This window comes from Cryptotermes secundus, unplaced genomic scaffold, assembly GCF_002891405.2.
Source record: "Cryptotermes secundus unplaced genomic scaffold, Csec_1.0 scaffold165, whole genome shotgun sequence".
In the NCBI taxonomy this organism is placed as follows: Eukaryota; Metazoa; Arthropoda; class Insecta; order Blattodea; family Kalotermitidae; genus Cryptotermes; species Cryptotermes secundus.
Genome location: NW_019737087.1, coordinates 149,658 through 171,971, shown reverse-complemented (window position 1 = coordinate 171,971; position 22,314 = coordinate 149,658). Strand labels below are relative to the sequence as shown.

The following is a 22,314-nucleotide window of genomic DNA, read 5'->3' as shown; positions in this document are numbered from 1 at the left end:
TGTCAGCTCCTGCCGTCATATTTTCAAAATCAACGTTCCGAGAGCATTTGACGCTGAACTTTGTGTTGATGTTTACAATATCTGACACTCTTACTCCCAATATAATGCAAACACTAATACATAGTAACATTTGGAGCCAGTTTAACGTCATCTAGACGGGGTCTACTCAGCCTCGTGAGGATAATTGAAGAGCCGTTTCAAGGAAATAGCGGCTGCAGTGTAGAAAACTGAGATAAACGACCGTGGCGATCCGTTGCGCTGACCATGGGACACCCTGTATCCGCAGAAGGTGGCACTAACTTCGACGACAAGCGGCGGTCGCTCGGTCGGTATAGTTCCCTTGCGGTCAACAGGCCACGGAGTTATTTCTATAACGTCAGCTAAGTTTGGAAAAGCACGTTACATACGGATCCAGCGTGGGAAGTGGCTATTCAGTCACTAAATTAACGGAAATGCATACCCTACTAAGACACTGCCAAAACGTCTACTTTCCATTCTGTTGGCCATAGACTCCGAGAGACGGCATGCAACGGAAAGCTTAGCGACCATGTTCTGCGCATACTGTACGGATGGAAGTCGCTGAGAGACGCCCTACCATCAGTACCTGGCGTCTTTCAGCTCTTACAGGTACCTCGTACGCCTGTGTACACTGTACAAGAACAGCAGTTGTATCCTTATCGCACTAGGTCTGTGTAAGCATTAGTACCACGGGACACATCTTCAAGACGTGCGTTTTGTCAACTGATTTTGCAACAGCCGGCCGAACATCATATGTTTACAGCTAACGTTTTATTCTCAAACGAATCGTGCTTCGCTAGGGCTGCGATCATCAACATTCACAACGAAGCATAAGTGGTCAGGTGAAGACACTCATGCGATTTGATCTCAACATCAACAGGTCTCCATTAATTTGCTGACTGAAATTTATGGTCACTGCCTCACAGGTCCTCAACAATTATCTTCACGAGTTGGTGGCCATGATTATCTTCATTTTCCTCGAACACGTTTAAGTGGACTACTGGAAGATGTGTCCTTCGATGCGTGTCTTCATATGTGATTTTGGTAGGATGCTGCTCCAGCAGTTTCGCAACAGCTGTTCGAAAATTATTTTGGACGCTGGAATTCCGCGGACATGGCCTGCACGCTCACCTGACTTGAGTCCTCTCAATTTTTCTTGTGGGAATATTTGAAAGCCAAAGCCTGCGCCAGTAGATCCGATATAACAGAGGCACTGTGGCGCTGAATAAAGTCGAACCAAGAAGAGAGTACAACCGGAATCTTCGAATGCTTGTGAGTCACTCTTTTCACGCAGAACTGAATTATGTGTCCACATCGAGCACCTCTTGTAAGAGGGCAAAAATAAACAAATTATTAATAACTCGTTTTTTATTCTTCTTCTTACACACAACCGGTAAACTCAAAGTATTTAAGATGTGATCATTGAAGTAGAAATTATAATTTTAATGAAGGCCCTGAATGATGTATTCACATGAATATTTTTACTTCCTTTAATGTCCAGAAACCATCCTGTAAAATAAAAATATATAAAAAAGTAAAGCTATCCCTGTAACAGGCCGTGAAGGCCCATAGGGTTGTGAGACGTCGAGGGTCGCACAGTATCTAGACCATCGGCTCAAAGATGGCGGTAAGGTTGTCTGCCTTACGCGCCGGCCGCGCTTTACTCCCCAGGAAAATTATATATTTAATTCCTGGTACTCATTTCTGTTAGAGGCTGAGTGAACCCCAGGGCCATAGTGCGGCCGGAAGGATTAGGTCAATTGAAAGAAATCCAATGATCTCATCGGGACTTGAACCCGCGAACATCCGACTTGTAGCACAGTGCCTCAACCGCTACGCTACCACGTGCCTCATCCTGTAAAATATGTAACTTAATAATGGTACACTCCATATAGGCCTATGTTGTCACCAGATTTACAGCAAAGTGCAGACTAACTTATTATTAAAAAGAAAAACTTCTGTTAATATACTCCAACGGTGAAAAGTCACACACAGCTTTAACAGGTTAGACACGGCGGGAAGGTTTCTTTCACTGATCTCAAACATGAAACAAATTCAAACCAGATGGACAGTGGTTTCAAGCGAAGTATCTTGTGCATAGCAGGGAAGGGGTCTCCCGTCCCACAACGCCCCCATGCCAGAGACATAAAATCACAATGCAATAGATTTAACAAAAGCTTCAATGAGCATTACTGCATGCAAAAAAGCGATTCGTAATCAATGCTGTGAACGTTTGCAGCGAGCAGGCAGCTGCAGACCGGGGCAGACCTTATGTACACAGATGAGCCCAGAGGAGGGACGGAGAGAGAGGCACACAAATTGAAACGTCCTATAGGGCCAACAAGCACAAAAGCTAATTTAGATTGTGAAATCATTCAATTAAATCCGTCCAAACATTGCTGGAGACCGAGACAAACATTGGCGTGGCCTATGCGGTTTACCAGGGGCCCATTTCCCACTCCCTCTACCCGCAATTTCCAATTCCCGGCAAATGTTTAGACAAGATCCATTGCACTAACACTGGTACATGCTAACATTTCCCCTTGGATCACTTTTGCAGTAAATCGACTATATGGTCCATCACTGATACAGTTACTCGAAGTCTCATAACTAAATGAAATCCTTTCCTGAAAAACCGAAATATGCGCACCTCATGTATATCAATATATACACTTACTATACCGATCATTTTAGTTTTCATAAAGCGGACTGCATTAATTCTGACATAGTCAGGAAAATGTTCTTCAAATCTTAAAACAGTACTGCCCGCCCCCACCGACCGACATCTTTCTACCTAAAATAAAACACGCAAGTTTCCAATGCGTTACAAATGGATATGTGTAGGAATAAAGAAACATATCCCTCCCATACGTGCACGTGATCCCACCCTGCTAAATATTTACATTTAATTTCCCTTCGTGTAATCTGTAGAAGGAAAAGTCAATTATTCAACTAAAACGGGAAGCAAAAAGAAAGCCCGAAACAAACCAATGAAGCATAATCATCATTAAGTGTAAAATTGTTTTTATTTGCTGTAAAACAATACTGTCACATGAAAATCTGTGNGGTTTCTTTCACTGATCTCAAACATGAAACAAATTCAAACCAGATGGACAGTGGTTTCAAGCGAAGTATCTTGTGCATAGCAGGGAAGGGGTCTCCCGTCCCACAACGCCCCCATGCCAGAGACATAAAATCACAATGCAATAGATTTAACAAAAGCTTCAATGAGCATTACTGCATGCAAAAAAGCGATTCGTAATCAATGCTGTGAACGTTTGCAGCGAGCAGGCAGCTGCAGACCGGGGCAGACCTTATGTACACAGATGAGCCCAGAGGAGGGACGGAGAGAGAGGCACACAAATTGAAACGTCCTATAGGGCCAACAAGCACAAAAGCTAATTTAGATTGTGAAATCATTCAATTAAATCCGTCCAAACATTGCTGGAGACCGAGACAAACATTGGCGTGGCCTATGCGGTTTACCAGGGGCCCATTTCCCACTCCCTCTACCCGCAATTTCCAATTCCCGGCAAATGTTTAGACAAGATCCATTGCACTAACACTGGTACATGCTAACATTTCCCCTTGGATCACTTTTGCAGTAAATCGACTATATGGTCCATCACTGATACAGTTACTCGAAGTCTCATAACTAAATGAAATCCTTTCCTGAAAAACCGAAATATGCGCACCTCATGTATATCAATATATACACTTACTATACCGATCATTTTAGTTTTCATAAAGCGGACTGCATTAATTCTGACATAGCCAGGAAAATGTTCTTCAAATCTTAAAACAGTACTGCCCGCCCCCACCGACCGACATCTTTCTACCTAAAATAAAACACGCAAGTTTCCAATGCGTTACAAATGGATATGTGTAGGAATAAAGAAACATATCCCTCCCATACGTGCACGTGATCCCACCCTGCTAAATATTTACATTTAATTTCCCTTCGTGTAATCTGTAGAAGGAAAAGTCAATTATTCAACTAAAACGGGAAGCAAAAAGAAAGCCCGAAACAAACCAATGAAGCATAATCATCATTAAGTGTAAAATTGTTTTTATTTGCTGTAAAACAATACTGTCACATTAAAATCTGTCTTTATTAAATTTTCCCAGCGATAAGTGTCGGATCCACTGCAATAACGTCGTAAACTAGGGCTAGTTTTATCAATCTACCGTTCCATTCCCGTGCGCAGAACTAAAGCATGAAACAATAGCAAAAGGGTTGTGGTGTCTGAACGTGCCGTCGCCATGACAGGCCGCCATGTTGCGCTTTTAATCTGTCTTCCATTGTGCTGCTGTTAATGTAATGACTCATGAGAAAAAATGAGCATGTTCAAGGCCTAATCTGGGTGCCAGCGGTGTCTGAAGCCACTGTCGCCATGGTTACTTCACAAGGCAACATAAGACACGAGCAGTTCACCATATCCTGGTGCTGTAAATGAACCAAAGTACTACTGTTTACGTAAAGGGTTAGCTGTAAGCAAAAGGACAATAAAGGTCTAATGGGGTCTTAAACCATCAATGGTAGGGGAAAACAGCCGAGCAACACGAGTTATGTTTTGAGCAGGACGTCGAACGACGCCATCACCGACGCAGACGACCCAAACACTGCCATGACAATACATTAAACATTAAGAAATGTGGCGAATGGTTACTGACTCTGTGGGAGGAATTCGAATCCGCATTCTGACGAGCAAACGTATCAAAGACAGTAGAGAAGGCACTGTGCCCTCTCAAAATCAAAGACAGTAGAGAGGAAGGCACTGTGCCCTCTCAAACTCAAAGACAGTAGAGAAGAAGGCACTGTGCCCTCTCAATCTCAAAGACAGTAGAGAAGAAGGCACTGTGCCCTCTCAATCTCAAAGACAGCAGAGAAGAAGGCACTGTACCCTCTCAATCTCAAAGACAGTAGAGAAGGCACTGTGCCCTCTCAATCTCAAAGACAGTAGAGAAGAAGGCACTGTGCCCTCTCAATCACAAAGACAATAGAGAAGGCACTGTGCCCTCTCAAACTCAAAGACAGTAGAGAAGGCACTGTGCCCTCTCAATCTCAAAGACAGCAGAGAAGAAGGCACCGTGCCCTCTCAATCACAAAGACAGTAGAGAAGGCACTGTGCCCTCTCAAACTCAAAGACAGTAGAGAAGAAGGCATTGTGCCCTCTCAATCTCAAAGACAGTAGAGAAGAAGGCACTGTGCCCTCTCAAACTCAAAGACAGTAGAGAAGAAGGCACTGTGCCCTCTCAAACTCAAAGACAGTAGAGAAGAAGGCACTGTGCCCTCTCAATCTCAAAGACAGTAGAGAAGAAGGCACTGTGCCCTCTCAATCTCAAAGACAGTAGAGAAGGAGGCACTGTGCCCTCTCAAACTCAAAGACAGTAGAGAAGAAGGCACTGTGCCCTCTCAATCTTAAAGACAGTAGAGAAGAAGGCACTGTACCCTCTCAAACTCAAAGAGAGTAGAGAAGAAGGCACTGTACCCTCTCAATCTCCCTGCACCACGAATCGGAAAGTGAACCTGTTCTTCCAGACTATTACTCAGGCGCCAAATGAGGCCGTATTGATGTGATAGGAGTGCCTGGCAAAAATACCTTGTACCTGAAAAAGTTAACTGACTACACCGAGCAGTCACTTTTACTTAAACATCTTCTGGATATACCAAAATCATAAAAATAACATTATTAATAATTCGTTCCCATACGGTGCCCGAACTCGGTCTTTCCAGTAGGTTAAGCAACACAATAAGCCGAGTGGGTTCCGAACTACTAGTTCCGGTTATATTCCATTGCATAAAATCCCAACATTTCCCCGTTTACTTCATCCTGTCTGCCTAGTGGTTCCAAGGACAGGTAACGCATAAGTCACAGACGTGCCATGGGTAAACAACTACATAGTACGGTATACTTCATACGTTTATGAGCATGCGGTGCCAGGGCGGTAAATATTTCTTTCCCCTTTGGCGCTATAGACCCAATTTGGGCCTTGTCCTACCTCCATGAAACTCTCCGTTTCTCTTCGGTTTACTACTCGTAGATCTTACTTAGACATTCGGTAGGATTTCTTGGGCGGGTGATCAGCTCGTCGCAAGGCCTCTACCTGTACACGTACATAGAAAAACGCACAGACACTAAACATCCATGCCCTGAGTGGGATTCGAACCCATGACCCCGGCTTCCGACCGAGCGAAGACAGTGCAACCCTTAGAACGCTCGGGTACCGTGACCGGCGGGCGGTAAATAATAGACTAGTATTTTCCACTACACTGCTTTGACTTGAATGCGTTGGCAGCTAATTGCCTTATTACAGTTTAAATTGTTCAGGTTGATTAAGTTAAATGTGCATATCAAGTATGACCTAATAAGCCCCAACACGAGGTTACAAGAATTAAGTTCAAATAAGTATATTCAAGATATGTAAGATTTGAGGTGTTCACGGCGGTGACTATGAAGAATGCCGTCTTCTGGGATGGGGTGCCGTGCTGCAACCACCTGCTCACGCTGGTTCCTCGCTCGCGGATTTTTATACCCTGAAGATGGAGGCGATACGTTCCTCCGAAACGTCAGTCAATACAATATCTACACGGCGTCACATCCCAGAAGACGGCTTTCTTCATATTAAAGACATGTTTTCTCCTGTTACGATGATAATATGTGGAGTATACGGTACACTCACCGAATTACATGAAGACTGATAAACTAGAAAGCAGTAAGACTGCGGCCGTGGTCTATTAGACGCGCTATCCCGAAATCTACCTGAAGGGGCTAAGATGAACCATAAGGAAATCTCGCTCAGGAAGGACGGCAGCCCGACTGAAGTACAGCTGAAGGGTACAGCGTACGACCCGAGTCTAGTGCGTTACCGGTATAAATGGGGTCTAAAGCTGTGGCGCATAAGAAAAAAGTAGCCCCGTTTAGTAACTTCTATAAGCCTACATCTTGCCGGTCACGGTAGCCGAGCGGTCTAAGGCATGCACTGTCTTCGCTCGCTCGGAAGCCGGGATCGTGGGTTCGAATCCCACTCAGGGCATGGATGTTTGTGTGCGTCTTTCTGTGTTTGTCTACAGGTAGAGGCCTTGCGACGAGCTGATCACTCTCCCTAGGAGCCCTACCGAATGTGTAAGATCTAGAAAAACCGAAGCGAACGGAGAAGTTCATGGAGGTAGGACTAGGCACACTGGAGCTGTAGTGCCAAGGAAAAAAAAAATAAGCCTACATCTTATTTCAAGAACCCCCCCACAGGCGAAGATGGAAAACTTCAGCCAGTTGCTTAACACATAAGCGTATATGCATGTACGTGGGTCTGTGTGGGCGAGCAAGAGGTCCAACAGTCGATCTTCGTAAAACTTTCGTTAATCCTCTGATACGTCGCGATCCAGTTAGTTCTAAGGAAGCTTGGAGCAGAGTTTCATTCCCCAATATACGGAGACAACGAAAATGTTCAAAAATGTTTACAAGTGGTCTGAGTTCAAGTCCAGACGCTTGCTGAATAATGCCAATGTCATTTCCGACCTGATATATTTTTTCCCCCCATAAATTTAAAGAAAAACGTACAGAGGCTGAAACTCATGAGCAGATATGAAGCTCACTTCTACAAAGTCAGAAGGTAAGAGCAAACATGAATTTCGACTAAGAAAAATATTAAAAATTATTCATAAACACCGTCAGTTTTAATTTGAGCGCAACCCGAATTGTGTCACATCGTTGTCCATTCAAGTGAACCGAATTCGATCCCAGCGCATTCCACAACTGACTCTGTAAGAAGTCAACTGCTTCTCTCAGTATTTTATTTCTGGAGCAGAAGTGGATTGGGAAACTAAAGCTTTAAGAGCCCTCCTACAAAAAAACATAGATATTATTTTTTTTCATTATGAAAACATTTCTAACAACCCCAATTTCATTCCACGCCCTGGTATAAGGAACTTATGATGGATCTTAAGAGACTATTCCTTAATGTTGTGGCGTGCCGCCAGAAAGCCGGAATGGTTGAGGAGATCAGAGTTGATTTCCTAGGTAACGACCAGCGTTCCAACTGCAACACCTTGGAATCCGAAAGCTAGCAAACTTAAGAAATGAATTGCTCCAGGCAGTTGCATGACAACGGCTGCGATAAACATATATATTCAGTGGAAACGCAATACCAGCAGGGCGTTGCCTAGGAATAGCTTAAACAACAAAAGTGTTACCCCGGAAACGGAAGGATATCCATGGCAAAGAATATGCCAGCTAACGTATTCCTGCGTTCGTTGCGCAACAGCGGGGGAAACCGAAACCTAGAACATGGTGCGCTCTATTCAGTCCGAGTGCACGATATAAGAGTCCAGCTTCGACGAAACCAGTCAGTGTAGCTCCTACTAGAGCAGAAGCAAGCTCACATCCGACAAAGTACAGAAGACACTTCACCAAAATCAGCGGTGCAAGTGATTGTGATAGTGAAGTTGTGAATAATCGCACTTGCGAGTGTGAAAGAGATTGTCTAATTAACGTCTTGGTCAAACCCGAGACCCGCGTGAATTTACTTGTCGCGTTATCTAGGCCACACGCGACAATATATTTACAGTGATCCTGACAGAATGTATCATACAGACAGCAAATATCACGCGGGAGTGTAGGGGACATAGCTCTTTTTTTCTCTCTCTCTTCGCTCTTAACAATGTGTGAGAATAAACTTGGCAGCAGTTTGACTACAGAGCCGTTATGTCAGTATCAATAACGACCATTGCGTGCTATACGCCTATTGTATATTAGTAATTTTATCTGGATCTCTCAAGGGAAAATGAATGGCTTATAACGAAGCACTGATTGCACTAATACTGCAAGATGACGAAAGCCCACCCAGAGCGCTAAGAAAAAGATCCATGAAATCGGTTTGGTGAATATGAGAAAGGTGAATATATACTGCAGTCTTCATCATTTAAGATTTGTCGCCATACTTCATATGAAACGAGTCTTCACGAGCCACAATATTAAACACAAACTGGATTAAGCACATTAATTTTAAAAATGTACACAAATAGAATAAAATAAAGGAAAAACTCCAAATAGAAAGACAAATGTGGGAAGATCCGTGCCAGTGACGAGCAGACACAATTTTTCAAATCGGTTCTTTGTGGCTCTATATACATGAATAGCCTTCATATTCGTTTATTCCCGATAAAAATATGGGTCCACTTTCTGCACGAAGAATGGCATAACAGATCAATTTCAGACACCATAAACACTTTGCATTTTTCATTAAGCGCACATTATAATTTACTGAAAAGTATTTCAAATAAAAGTTATAGATCTTAACAGAAATTACAGTTTTTGTTATGTGGCAACATTTTGGTCACAATATATTTATTTTTCGTCATAAAATGATATTTTTCGATATAAACTTCATATAAAGTAATACTGAATTGGTCAAAAGTAAGTTAGCTAAACATCTGCCGGTTTAAACGCACTCAATATCAAGTATAATCGAAATCCATTCAGCACTTCTGCCAACGACATATGAGANTGCCGGTTTAAACGCACTCAATATCAAGTATAATCGAAATCCATTCAGCACTTCTGCCAACGACATATGAGACACGTATGCAGAGGAAGAGGCAGACATGACTTCAGCATTATACTTTTACTTCAAACAGTTTACAAAGAAAATATAGCAGCAACATTAGAAACATAATGTACTACACAAAATTTCCAGTGGAGTTCTTTGTAGTGCATCAAGCCTACTTCTGACTGGGTTATAAACGAAATTTCAGCAAAACAGAAAATATATTATATTAAATAAGGAAAATTTACATTTTAGCAGCATAATAATAAATAGTATCAAATTACAACAAAATCTGGAAATGGTTCATTGGTTATATGGAAAAGTCCACACACGGCACTACGTAAAGCAGGCTTTGTAATCGGTCAGCATGACTAAAAATAAAAGCCTCCATCGGACGTTATTCAAAGAGTTCTAATATCGAATTTCAACAAAACTTGTATAACGGTTGATGATATACATAAAAAATGTTCATTTACCTTACGTAAAGCATCCTTTTTAATCAAACTTTATCAATCTCTCATATTGGAGTTAACAATTTGAATAACAGTGTATAACATAAATGAAAAGTCCATTTTTATGACCCTATGTAAAACAAGCTATATTATGCGTCACTAGGGATGAAAACTGGACTCCATTGGTTACTGTGCTGCTACTAGGTCACAGGTAGGTGGACAGACATGGCCGACCTCCATATAAGCCACTGTTTCTTTTTACTTCGTAAAGATCGCAAAAAAAAAAAACTGAAGCCTGTATGTTTCAGAACAATCCAATTGAAAGGATCTGAAGTTATCACGGCAATGAATATTAAACTTCCGGTTCTATAAGATGTGACCAAGCTACATGGCGTCAAATCAAAGAAAACCATAATTCAAATCTAAAGCAAGCCTTCAACAGTCTAACAAAGGAAGATTTTAAGTGATCAGACCCGAGGCATCTTCATATCTGAACACACCATTCAGAAGGGTAAAAAAAAGGGTAAAGCTATCCCTGTAACAGCCCATGGAGGACAACAGGGTTGTGAGACGTCGAGGCTCCCATATTTTCTAAACAATCGGCTCAGACGGCCGCCCTTTACCCCCAGCAAGATTCCTTGTTCTCAATTCTGTTACAGGCTGGTCGACTCATAGTGCCATAGTGCGGCTGGAAGGATTAGATCAATTGAATAATTCAATGACCTAATTGGGAACCATTCAGGAGGGTTCCAGAAGAAAACTTCTTCTTTGGAATCATAATAACAAGCTGTGTACCAATATTACGTGATTCAATTACAAATATTAATATTACAGACAATAACCGATGGACTTGAGTAACTCGATACGCAGAGTATGCCAGTGGTCAACCAATCTCACTCCTCTTTAACTCCGTCATCAAATCGTAGCACTTCATGCTCAAGGCATTGAAGAAACATTAGCGCCATTTAATGTAAGATCTTCTAGTTACGTACTGTAACAGATCTTCTTAATATACAACAATTTTGTATAGGAAATTCTAGATAAACTTACTTGAAACATCAGCAGGTCAAGCTCTGCCACTCGGTTCAGAAGACGTATCGTAGCTATGGTGACTGCAATTGTATGTGACGGAAGGGCAGGGGGCGGGGAAGCAGAGCCCCTGGGAGGTGCGCCTTGGTGAAGCAACATGCCGTATAACATGGAAACGGCTCCTACAAGCTCCGTCATTTGAAGCGTCCCTATCAGCTGTGTAGGGTCATCATTGCGGCCTCCACGGCGCACACTGCCGCTGCACCTGCTGAGACAAAAGGATCTGAAAGCCACATGCACACTGAAATGTACCCTCCGACAGGCGATTGGTGTTATGGGCACCATAGAATATTCTGTCTAGTAATGTACATATTATTTGGGGTTTAATGAGGAATGTTACAAGGGGATTTTTGTACTTTTGCGACCGCGAAGTCTGTTGAACGAGCTGGACCCTCCTCCAGTCAAATAGGGCCCACCCACAAAGCGTAAGTCTGCTTCATGGCTGCGCTGCCTAGAAAACTCAGTGAACATTAGGATAATTCCGTAATTTATTAACTACGCTCACTCGACAGTTATATGACGTACAACTGGAGGATTACTGCAACGACGACGTGGAAAGCGAGGCAGAAGTCTTAGCAACTGACGCGAAGAACCCAATGAAACTATGAAATCACAATTAGAATTAACTATATCTAGGCCTAAAATCATATCGGTCATGACTGTCTCCTTCCAAATAATCAATTTCTTATTATTTACGATCATCTCTGAATTCCATTCAATGCTACATAAACTGCACACTTGAAGGAGTACTGTTAAGTAACTCAAGAACAAAAACTTCGGCTACTGACTGACAAAACATTTTGTGATAATGATCGTTGGATTTAGTGTATTTTGGATCGTTTTTTAAGCCACGGTTTGATGATTTTCGCTCTGTCTGTCCGCCAAGATTCAAAATATATGGTGGACATCTCAAGTCCGGCACCCCTGGGGCCAGACGGAAGCCGGACCAGAGAATGTTCCGAACCACGGGTGCTTAATATACGAGTATTACGGTATCAAAACAGCTTAATAATCTACATTTAGGGACAACCAACAAAGAATGTACAAAGCAAAATACTGATGTGACAGCTGTGCGCACTCCGTGCCATGGCTTACATGTGCAACAAACTACGGCGAACCATGGACACCTTGCGCGAGCGGTGGGAACTGGCCGTCCAGGAATCGTGCCGGACCATGGAGTGCCGCATTTAGCATTTTAGACTGGAGCATGAAGAGGATGGAATGTGTACCTTCCTCTTCTCTCGTGTTCCTTCGGTTATTTATTTAATTTTAGCAACATCGCACAGGTAATGGTTTCTGATAAGACTGTTCGTTGTATTCCTCAGTTCATCCACAACCTTTGTCGTGATTCGACATACGTCGAATGAAGAAAATACACGCGCAGACTCATCAAGTATGAGGGTAACTCAAAACGTTTTCCGTCGTAATTTTCATGTCAAAACATTACCTACACAACAGAGATACATGCAAGCTATTTTTCTGAACACTTTTTTTGATGGCGTTACGCCGCCTGGAAATATGAGCCTCTATTCACTGTCGGCAGAAGTTCTTCAGGATCTGTTGGAGCGATTCATTATCATTTCCGCAATGACCGCATCGTCATCTCCAAAATTTGTCCGCGAATGACATTCTTCAGTGGACCAGTACGATGAAAATCTGATGGTGCCATATCTGGGCTGTATGGTGGATGGGATAACAGCCCGACGCAGTTTTGTGATGGCATCTGTTGTTCGCTAGTGTACAGTCTTACGATGTCATGTAACAGGAGGACATTTTTCATTTTCGGGCCGAAATCGAAGCATTCGGCTCTTCAGTCTCTGCAGACTAGCAACATATGCCACAGAATTGACAGCCGTTCCTTTCTCCGGAATCACACGGGTGTCAAGGCTGAGGTTGAGTGGCCCCTGCAGGGCCCATCACGAAGGCTGAGGTTGAGTGGCCCCTGCAGGGCCCATCACGAAGGTTGTGGTTGAGTGGCCCCTGCAGGGCCCATCACGAAGGCTGTGGTTGAGTGGCCCCTGCAGGGCCCATCACGAAGGCTGTGGTTCGCAAGTTCCGATAATCTCGCACGTTTCGACAAGAATCCAATTGCGTTACCATCGATAGCAGAATGTCTGCAAACGTTTTTCAGATGACTGTGAACATTTCCCACTGGTTCCTCCTCAGGCGTTAAGCACTCTATACAACACTTTAAGATAAACCTCGTTATCAGCAGCCATTTCGTGAACTGACAATACCCCTGAAATATGACGAAAATTTCTAACAATTTATTATCTATGGTGGGAAGGTTAAGTACACTATACGTAGAATTTCATTATGAATAATTTATTTTCATCAGAGTGTAACAGAAACTGCGTTTAGATAATCTGATGGGTTTCCGAATGAATGGATGAATATAACGAATGAGAGCAGTGCAGTATTTTGTAAAGAGGTAAACCAAGACGTGTTTTGAAACTCCAAGTATAACTATATGACACAGAAGTTCTTTAAATTTCCTTCTTGGCTTTTTACATCAGAAGAAATTCAATAACAATGCGGTAATATTAAGACTCTGAGGCTGGCAAACATCCACCTCATGCGGCAGGGATCGCATGGATACTGGCGTTTGAATTAGACAGGATGCAACAGTAAGCGCCCAGGCCAATACATCTCAAAATGAAACTAATTAACACAAACAAGATGCTTCTAATTGCATGTAATGAATTAGCAGGTTTCGTCGCTAGCAGCATTCATTTGTGTCAATTGTAATTTGTGCAAGCCTCCCTGGGCGGCAAGGTAAGCGCATCTGTTCTTGTTAGTCGAGCCCTAGGGAGGATGCTCTCAGAATAACAAGCAGCTGCCTACTCGCATCCTTCCTGCTCTAAACCACGGACTCAAATCCTGCCCATAGCAGACCAAAGAAACATAAAGCATTTCTGTGTCTCATCACCTCAAAACCACGACATTATGGCGTACAGAGGGCGTGGAGGTAAAGCTTAAATGCTTCTGGACTTCAGGTTGACACGATGGTGAGTAATCGGCCTCAGGTTTAGTAGATTTTACCTCCAGGGAAAGAGAGATCAGCCGGATGGAACTCAAGAGTCGGTCTGACAAACACAAAAACCTCCAGCCTTGCGTGAGTAGAACACATGATCTCCTGTCATTTCACTATGGACAAAAACAGTGGGGAAAGTGTTTATGTCTTCAAATCTTTTTCTCCATTGGCATTATAGTCCAACTCCATATTGTCTCCGATAATGTCTATTAATTCAGGCGGTATACCTATTCGACCTTAGACAACGGCCACCCCATCCCAAGAGCACTGAGAACTCATACATTCCATGCCTTGATCGACATCTGAATCCGTGATCCCAGTATACAGGTAGTCACAGTGCGCGCCTTTGACGTCTCAGCTGTCAGAGTAAGTAAATCAAAACGGACACGCAGACACTTCATCGAGGTTCATGAAATAACTGGAAGGGATCACGCACCTAGAAAGCGGTACTCCTCTTGCAGTAGGCATGTCTTCAAAATGCGTTCTTTAGGATTTCTCATTCCTTGCTAGTCTAGTCTTTATTTACTGCAACGCATAGAAATGCCTTCCCTTGAAGCTAATCAGGGTCGGATTTACAGTTGTGGGGGCCCTGGGGAAATCAAAATGTGGAGACCCTTATCAGTAAAAACAAACGTAGGTTATGACAATACTTTTTGTTCTTATTTCTTACAAGAATTAAAAATACGAACTAACTTTTCATGATTTTAGAGAAGCAAATGTCTCATTGAACTCTGTTGATTTCTATTTGTTTTTTGGGGGGGGGAGGGCGACAGCCTCAGTCGCTCCTCCACAAGGCAAAAATCACAGATGCCGTAATCCAGTGTGACAATTAATCTATCAGGTTTAATCTAGTAAATCCATTCAGTTGTTTTGGAGAGTAAATGTCCGGAATAAACACACACGGCTCTCCCATTCAGAGTTCGTTGAATGCACTTCATGCATAGAACGCATGAAGACTGTAAGAAAAGCAAGGGCGCTGTATCCAAAGAATTTTTCTGAACTATCTGTATGCCCCCCCCCTTCTCTCTCTGAAATGATTTCCCAGATATTCTGGGGTTCTGCAATTCCGAGAATAATTCTCCATAGTTCCATGCATGTATTCTATCTGCAGAGTTAATAAAATGTGGCACACACTTCTTCGTCCTTAACCTAAAACGTGACTTCCTTCAACTTTAAGCAGGAAGACAAAAGGCAGTGACTTTAACGTGCAGTACTCAGAAGATCCGGCGAAGACAGTGGCCGCGCGTTCTATAAGGCATGAACTGTCTTCGTCCGCTCGAACGCTGGAATCGTGGATTCGAAAACCACTCGAGGCTAGGATGTCTGTATATGTTTGTGTTCTGTGTGTAGTTGGCGGCCTTGAGACGGGTTGATCCCTCGTCCAAGAAGTCTGCCGACTGTGTATAGATTATGAAAGTTAAAAAGTGGCCAAGGCCCACAAGGGCTCTAGAGCCACAGAGAGATAGAAATATCCGTATGATTAATTCTCCTCATAAACATTACATGTTTTTTGTCCAAATCTGAATATTAGAAGACTTAAAAAATTGGCAAACAATGAAGAATAACAGAAATATTGCTAGAACGTGGGTCTACTCGAAAAATAGAATACGTGTTCCGTTGTAATGTAAGGCTGCCAGAAAGGGGAAGTCCTAATTGCTTGATTCTTCTGTTGTTTAATAACCCTGTCCAAACTGCAAGCGTTATAAAGCGTCAGATTAGAATTTGTGAGTTAGTAAGGGTCTGGATGGGGATAGTAGTGGCCTATTTTAAGGCACGGTCACGGTACTCACCTAGTGGGAATAACAGAAACTACAATACACCTTTCCCACGGCAGCCGAGATTCGAATCTGGTACATAAGGAATATAGAATAGGGAGTTACCATATCAACCAACCATTCAGTCGCCTATGCGGCAGGCAGGCACCATCAAAAACTGAACGTACGAAAGCGTAGAGCTCTAACCGGGCCTTCACGTTCCTCTCACTCAAATCTGTGAAACTTCATCCGTATATTAAAATTCATACTTTGAAGGATCTTCTTCGGGCAGGAGTCGGCTATGGGCTGGGTGACCGAGAGGTCGGAGTCCCGGTAGGGTCAAGAATTTTCACTTTTCCATGTCGTCTGGGGTCCACCGAACCTCCAATATAATGGGCACCGGAGGCTGTTTCCCTGGAGGTAAAGCGGCGGAGGCGTGAAGCTGACCACTGCCTCCAACTACTGCAGAGGTCAAGAAATTGTGGATCTATACATCCGCTCCCCCATACGTCTTCTTGGCGTAGTGCTCAATTAGTTAACTTCACATTTACTTTACATGTTTCGGACTAAGTGGGCATCATCAGGCGTATATACTGCTGTTCTGTTGTAATGTAAAATGCTCATAAAATATTTAAAGTTTTTATTTTAGATTATCATGTCGCTATTACTTTTGCTGTGCAAAAATGTTACGTTGCATATTTTTTGGTGTGCTGTGCGTAGCTGTTCTCTGAGGCTACACAAAGAGGCTTCGAAGTGTGAATTTTAATATATGCGAAGTTACACAGAGCCAGTGAAGCGAGAGTACTAAAACTGGAATACAAAGTGCACCAGGATGCTGCAATGCAATGCAATGAACGTACCTGGCCGCCAGGGTAGTGAGAAGCTCGAGGCAACTGAGGAGGAACTGGCCCGCTTGCGGGTCGCCGTCGATAGGATCCCGGACACCGCCGCAATATAGGGCGAGCTTGTCCACCACGCCTACACTCACCGTGTAGCTGCAACAGAACATGGTGTGGAAACCAAGTCAATATAATCAGAAACCGTTCAATGCTTCAGAGGACAACAGGAGAGGCACTGACGGAAAACAGCCTGAGATTCATTGCTCTTCTTCCTGGTATTAATGCGGGCGACAAAATATGTGCAGAATTTTCAAGTGGGAAAAGAGAACAAATAAATACGTAAAGAAGGAAAGAAAGCTGAAAAAAAAGAGGGAAAGAAATGAAGAGAAAAAAAAAACAAAGAAGGGAGGTAAGGCCAAAGAGAATTAAACATTTGCAGGGTCTACTTCTCAGGTCCGAGGCTTCTTGTGATCTTTCGTAACAAGCTTATTTTTTCGGTGAAGAGTTGTTAACCTCATGTCAAACCCCCCAGCGGGAGGACCACCCCTTGTCGACGGTCCCAGACTGCTTTCAATATATTCGCCAGAAGGAAAGAGCCACAAGGAAGACCAAGGCGTAGGTGGATGGATAATAATAAAATGTATCTTATGAGAGATAGAATGGGATGGTATGGACTGGATTGATTTGACTCAGGATAGGGACGAGTGGAGAGCTCTTGTGAACATGGTAATGAGCCTTCGGGTTCCATAAATATTGGGAACCAAGAAGGGCTCAGCTCCATGAGTGAGTGTGAGCGTCAACTTCTCAGTACATACAGTGTCGTGTGGTCTATAGCGACACCAGTTTCAAGCTTGTAATTTGTTTGTAAATATATAAATACATTATGTGACCTACAAACAACATGTTCTCATCTATAACTATCTGTATACTAGTAATACACATTGCTGAAATGGAAAACATGTTCAAGTCCGAAGAAAGTAGTCTTCATAGTCATCGCCGTGAAAACCTCAAAAACTTACATGTTTAAGTCCGTTCGGATTCCGTAACAAGCAGGTTTCAGCCTATGTTTCTATTTTTTTTTTTTTCAAAAACTAAAAGCAGGCTCATGAGATCATCTTGCTGTCTGTGTGTCTGCGTATCCCCCCCTCGACTTCTGAATGCCTGAACCAGTTTTTAAGAAAGGCGGTATGTATATCATGGCACCTACGCCCATCCCAACGGCGTGATTCATAAATTCCTGCCAAAAATCTGTGTCTACATGAGTAGCTCCATACTGTTGCTAGGCCCCGGCTCGGTAGTCACGTTTCCGTGGCAAGGAATACATGCAACAATAGAAACTGTCCGACACGTCGTTTCCTATTCGGTCCGTGTCGTATCAGAGGAGAGTCTGTGGGTCCGTGTATTCCCAGTTTTAGTACATGTACCGTTCAAGCGGTAGTCTGAAGGCTCTCAGAGCCGTCATACAGTAAAATATGGTCATGAGTCCCTTGGAACTGGGAACTAAGAATCACTGTGCTGGCGAGGGCCAGCAGCAATTTACTGGACTGGACTGTGTATACCTTGAGCAACAGCTCAGTACATACGTTCCCGCGGCAAACAAGAATTGTTGGAGACATCGTCTTCTGTGCGACCTGTGTCCGATCAATGGAAGGATAGTGATCAGTTCTTACTAGAACTTCTTGTTACCTATTCCATTTAACTTTGATACACCAGTCGTAAGCTCGGAGTCTCCACGCTCCGCTGTGGAGCACGAGGAACTGGGTGTCCGTTGAATTCTATCAGACATACAGAACCTAAACGTTTCACTAAGACTCTTGGTTGTAACTCCTTCGTGACAGCTTATAGGAGGACGTGTACTGAGGTGCATGCGTGCGTGCCTGAGACTGACACGGCGTAAAGGAGGCACTACACGAGTATTATTCTGTCCACTGTCCACTGTCTGGGGCACATTTAACATACAGAGTTTCGGAAAATGAATCTTTCTGTCTTCACATGTAAGGTAGGAAGGAGGATCCTACTGAGATCTGATCAAGATCCAGCTTCTCCCTACACCTGATGGTGGAAACGGACTGTTTCCAAAATGGTGTATGCTAAATATATCCCAGACATTGAACAATGACGATCATAATATTCATATAATGAATCGACTATTGTCACAAACCTTTAGAGGATCATGCGAGACAATTTCAACAGATTTCTCTCTCTCTCCTTTTGCTCCCACGTTGGAGCATAGGGCTGATTTCTCAGTTTCATGATTTTTTTCGCAGACGGTATGACTCCTTGGACGGGTGATCAGCTCGTCGCAAGGCCTATACCTAAACACAGGACAACACAAACACCGAATAAACGCATACACATACCAAACATCCATGCCTTGAGTGGGATTCGAACCCACGATCCCGGCTTCAGAGGGAGTGAAGACAGTTCACCGGCTTCAACAGATTCGACTCTAACAAATAGTTCGAGGAGATTACAAAACTACCAGAATTAAGACAAAATCATGCACACAGACACATATTTTGTTTCTAGCAAGCTACTACAGCGGTAGCCTTCTGCACTTGTAAACTCTCATCGTCTCAGGGTGTCAGACTACGCATTACGCCAAATCTGGGGCGGGTCTCACCTGACTCATACTTTTCATCGTTTTCCAAGATGTCGCCAATGGACCCTATTCTGAGTCAGATGACTCTAGCTCTGATCATGATACTCTGTTTATGATCCACTATACCCATGTACGCCTAGATTTCCCAAGCATTCTCTTTCCTTCACATTTTCCGACAAAAATTTTACACGCATTTCTCATCTCTCCTACGAGTGCCACATCAGCCGACAGCCTCATTCTTTTTCAAACAGTGGTTTTTGCGACTTTAACTCGTAATAATCCAGACTGTTTCAGCTGTGTATTTTTTCTTAATACCTTCCCAAGGCCGACTGGTTTCCACATTATTATCTAAGCTTCCGAAAGCTGCAAACCTATTTGACACTTTAACCTCATACTCCAATTTATTTTCCGTATCTTTCAGCTTCTTAAAATTAACTCTTTTCACAACAAACTTCACCTTACTGGCTTACAATTCACCATTCTTTTAATTTTTCACCGACATTATTAAACTGTGCATTTGATAGACATCGTTAAATAAACCTATAAACAACAAATTGAAAATAAGAAAGAAATAGAACGAACTTTGTTACAGAGTCTTCATTTGATTGGCAGAAGGACGGGCTCTTGCACCAATACAAACCTCGGCCCTAGGCGCCGGCGCACTCGACAACCTGCTACTGGTTAGACAAGTCAACAACACGCCACTCCAAACGCAATGTCTATTAACTTCAACTGAATATGACGACATTCATTATATTCTTAAGCTTCCAATGCATATGTTTTCACGGCTTTCAACATTCAACACATGTCCACATGTTGGCGCTTTAAATGTCTATTTAATTACAAATGTTTGAATATTTACTTTGCAATCAGCAGAAGTATCTGGCAATTACGCAATTCTTGCACTCTGCAAGCTTACAGAGAAATAAGCATTCCAGTTGACTTCATTTGATATAATAATTACCTTTATATTGGAAGTACTGGTAAACTGATCTGGGTGTCATCTAATACTTAAAAGGAAACATGAAAACTGCATTCCTGTAAAACCAAACAGCAGAATACAACAAAGATTTATGGTCAGCTGGAGTAGAGAAACGCTTAATTTATAATTAAAATTGTATTTCTTTCTGAAGACGACGAAAGCGTGTATTTAATCACTTACCATGATGTTCCTGACCAGGGGTGGGAAAACAGCACACAAGAAACTTTAACTTTTCCCGCGGCGATGTTCAGATGAACCTGAAAGTTCACCCAACTAATACTAAAGCTAGCCAATTCATACGACCCTTGACCTGTTCTATTCCCCCCGCCCCCACACACACAAACACACACATATACATATGCAGACAACCTACATTCTTAAGATTCATCTTAATATTGGACATTTTTAAGACGTTTTGTCCGAAAAATTCTCTATGCATTCTTATCTCTCCATGCTAGCTACATGCCCGGCCCATCCAAGATGGAACTCCCCTAGCAGTAATAAGTGATCTGAATGAATCATCAAATTCCTCTTTATGCAAAAGTCTAACTGCTCACTTTCTTCTTCCTCCTTGGATTCAAATATTTTCGGTTTACCTTATTTTCTGACACTAGCATTTTACATTCTTTCCTCGAAGTAAGGGACATTTCACGTCACAGAAAATAACTCAGAATTATAACACCGGGCTCTCAGCGTCGTGCAAAGTACATGGGATGACAACAGTTTTTTTTTTACTGACTGATAGGCTTATGCATTTTCAGAATTTATTCTTCCCCTAATTTCATCATGAACCTCGTCCAAACTTGTTAAAACTGACATGATATTTGAATACTGAAACATTCCCATCCGAAATACTGTACGGCTGTATTATGATTTTGTAGCTGATCTGGTTACCTATCATGCTCACATAGAAACTGTATTCATACTTGGGCCTAAACCGATTTCCTTCCTTGTCCGTAAGAGAACTTTTCCGTTATTCTCTGTGATATTTACATTTGGACATCTTCACGCCCAGGTCGCTTTATCCTCTCGTGAAAGTGGTCAAAGTATCCACCGAAGAGAAGACCGGATAGGGCCAGTGGCAGACCAACCTGTTATCAAAGTGAATAATTACCAGTCTTGTCGGTAAGCGAACCCTGGTCATTCGAACTGCAGCCAGACACTCTAAACCCACTGGCTTATTCCGGATCACAGTAAATATGAAGGAGACAGATATTAAAAGCACGACTAAGTAGAATTATCTGCATGAAAAGTTCATTTCGTTATCATACCTTACAGAAATTCGTAACCAAGACCTGCGAAATGTACTCAAGATGCAAGTTTGAGACAGTTTAATCCACTTTGCATGAAGACTATCATTCCATCCCTCCTCCCTTCATCGGCTCCCCTCAGTAAAGTCGACGAGGGAGAAGCCCTCCCTCTCTGCTCCATTTGGCCCCTCAATTTACACTGCATATGGAATAGAGAAGGCTCCACTGTGTTGCAGTACAGTAGCAGCATAGCGAAATGGGCGTACCTATGAATTTTAATGATGTCTGCGAAATGATATTCATAATAACGGTAGGCGTTTGCCGATCCGATGCAGCGCGGTAGTGGGATGGGATCGCTAGGTCCCTACTGCGTATGGTGATGGCTCAGCGGTGTTCAGAATACATTATCCAACTTTGCCACTACTGCAGGGACACACACAAATCAGAACGCAAAACTCGTAACATGCTATTAAATCATAACTTTAATATTGTCAACTGCAAAATGGAAATTGGGACCTGAATTTGCACTATAATGTGGTGTCAACTATGAATACAGACGGAAACAGGAAAAAGAAACGTGAACGGATCAATGGATAGCATAACTGCAAACAGTATTTTCATGGTTTAAATGTTACTGATACATTCATGGCTCTTTGGTGATCATGGAAGGGTTATAAATGCATGCTAAAAGTTAGATTACTGAAATATTTCACCTCTTCCAAAACCATAATAATAAACGCTTTGTTGA

The 22,314-nt window shown here is 42.7% G+C and overlaps 1 protein-coding gene across 2 annotated transcripts in view; it reads right to left on the bottom strand.

Moving 5' to 3' along the window:
• Positions 1-22,314, bottom strand: part of LOC111870043 (S phase cyclin A-associated protein in the endoplasmic reticulum) — a gene marked incomplete at its 5' end in the record, with an annotated part of 200,597 nt that overhangs the window by 37,633 nt on the left and 140,650 nt on the right. The window contains 2 exon segments of one of the 2 annotated variants that reach the window (XM_033753659.1): positions 11,067-11,313; positions 16,754-16,888. In XM_033753659.1, coding sequence (XP_033609550.1) covers positions 11,067-11,313; positions 16,754-16,888 — 382 coding nt within the window. 2 annotated transcript variants of the gene reach the window in all.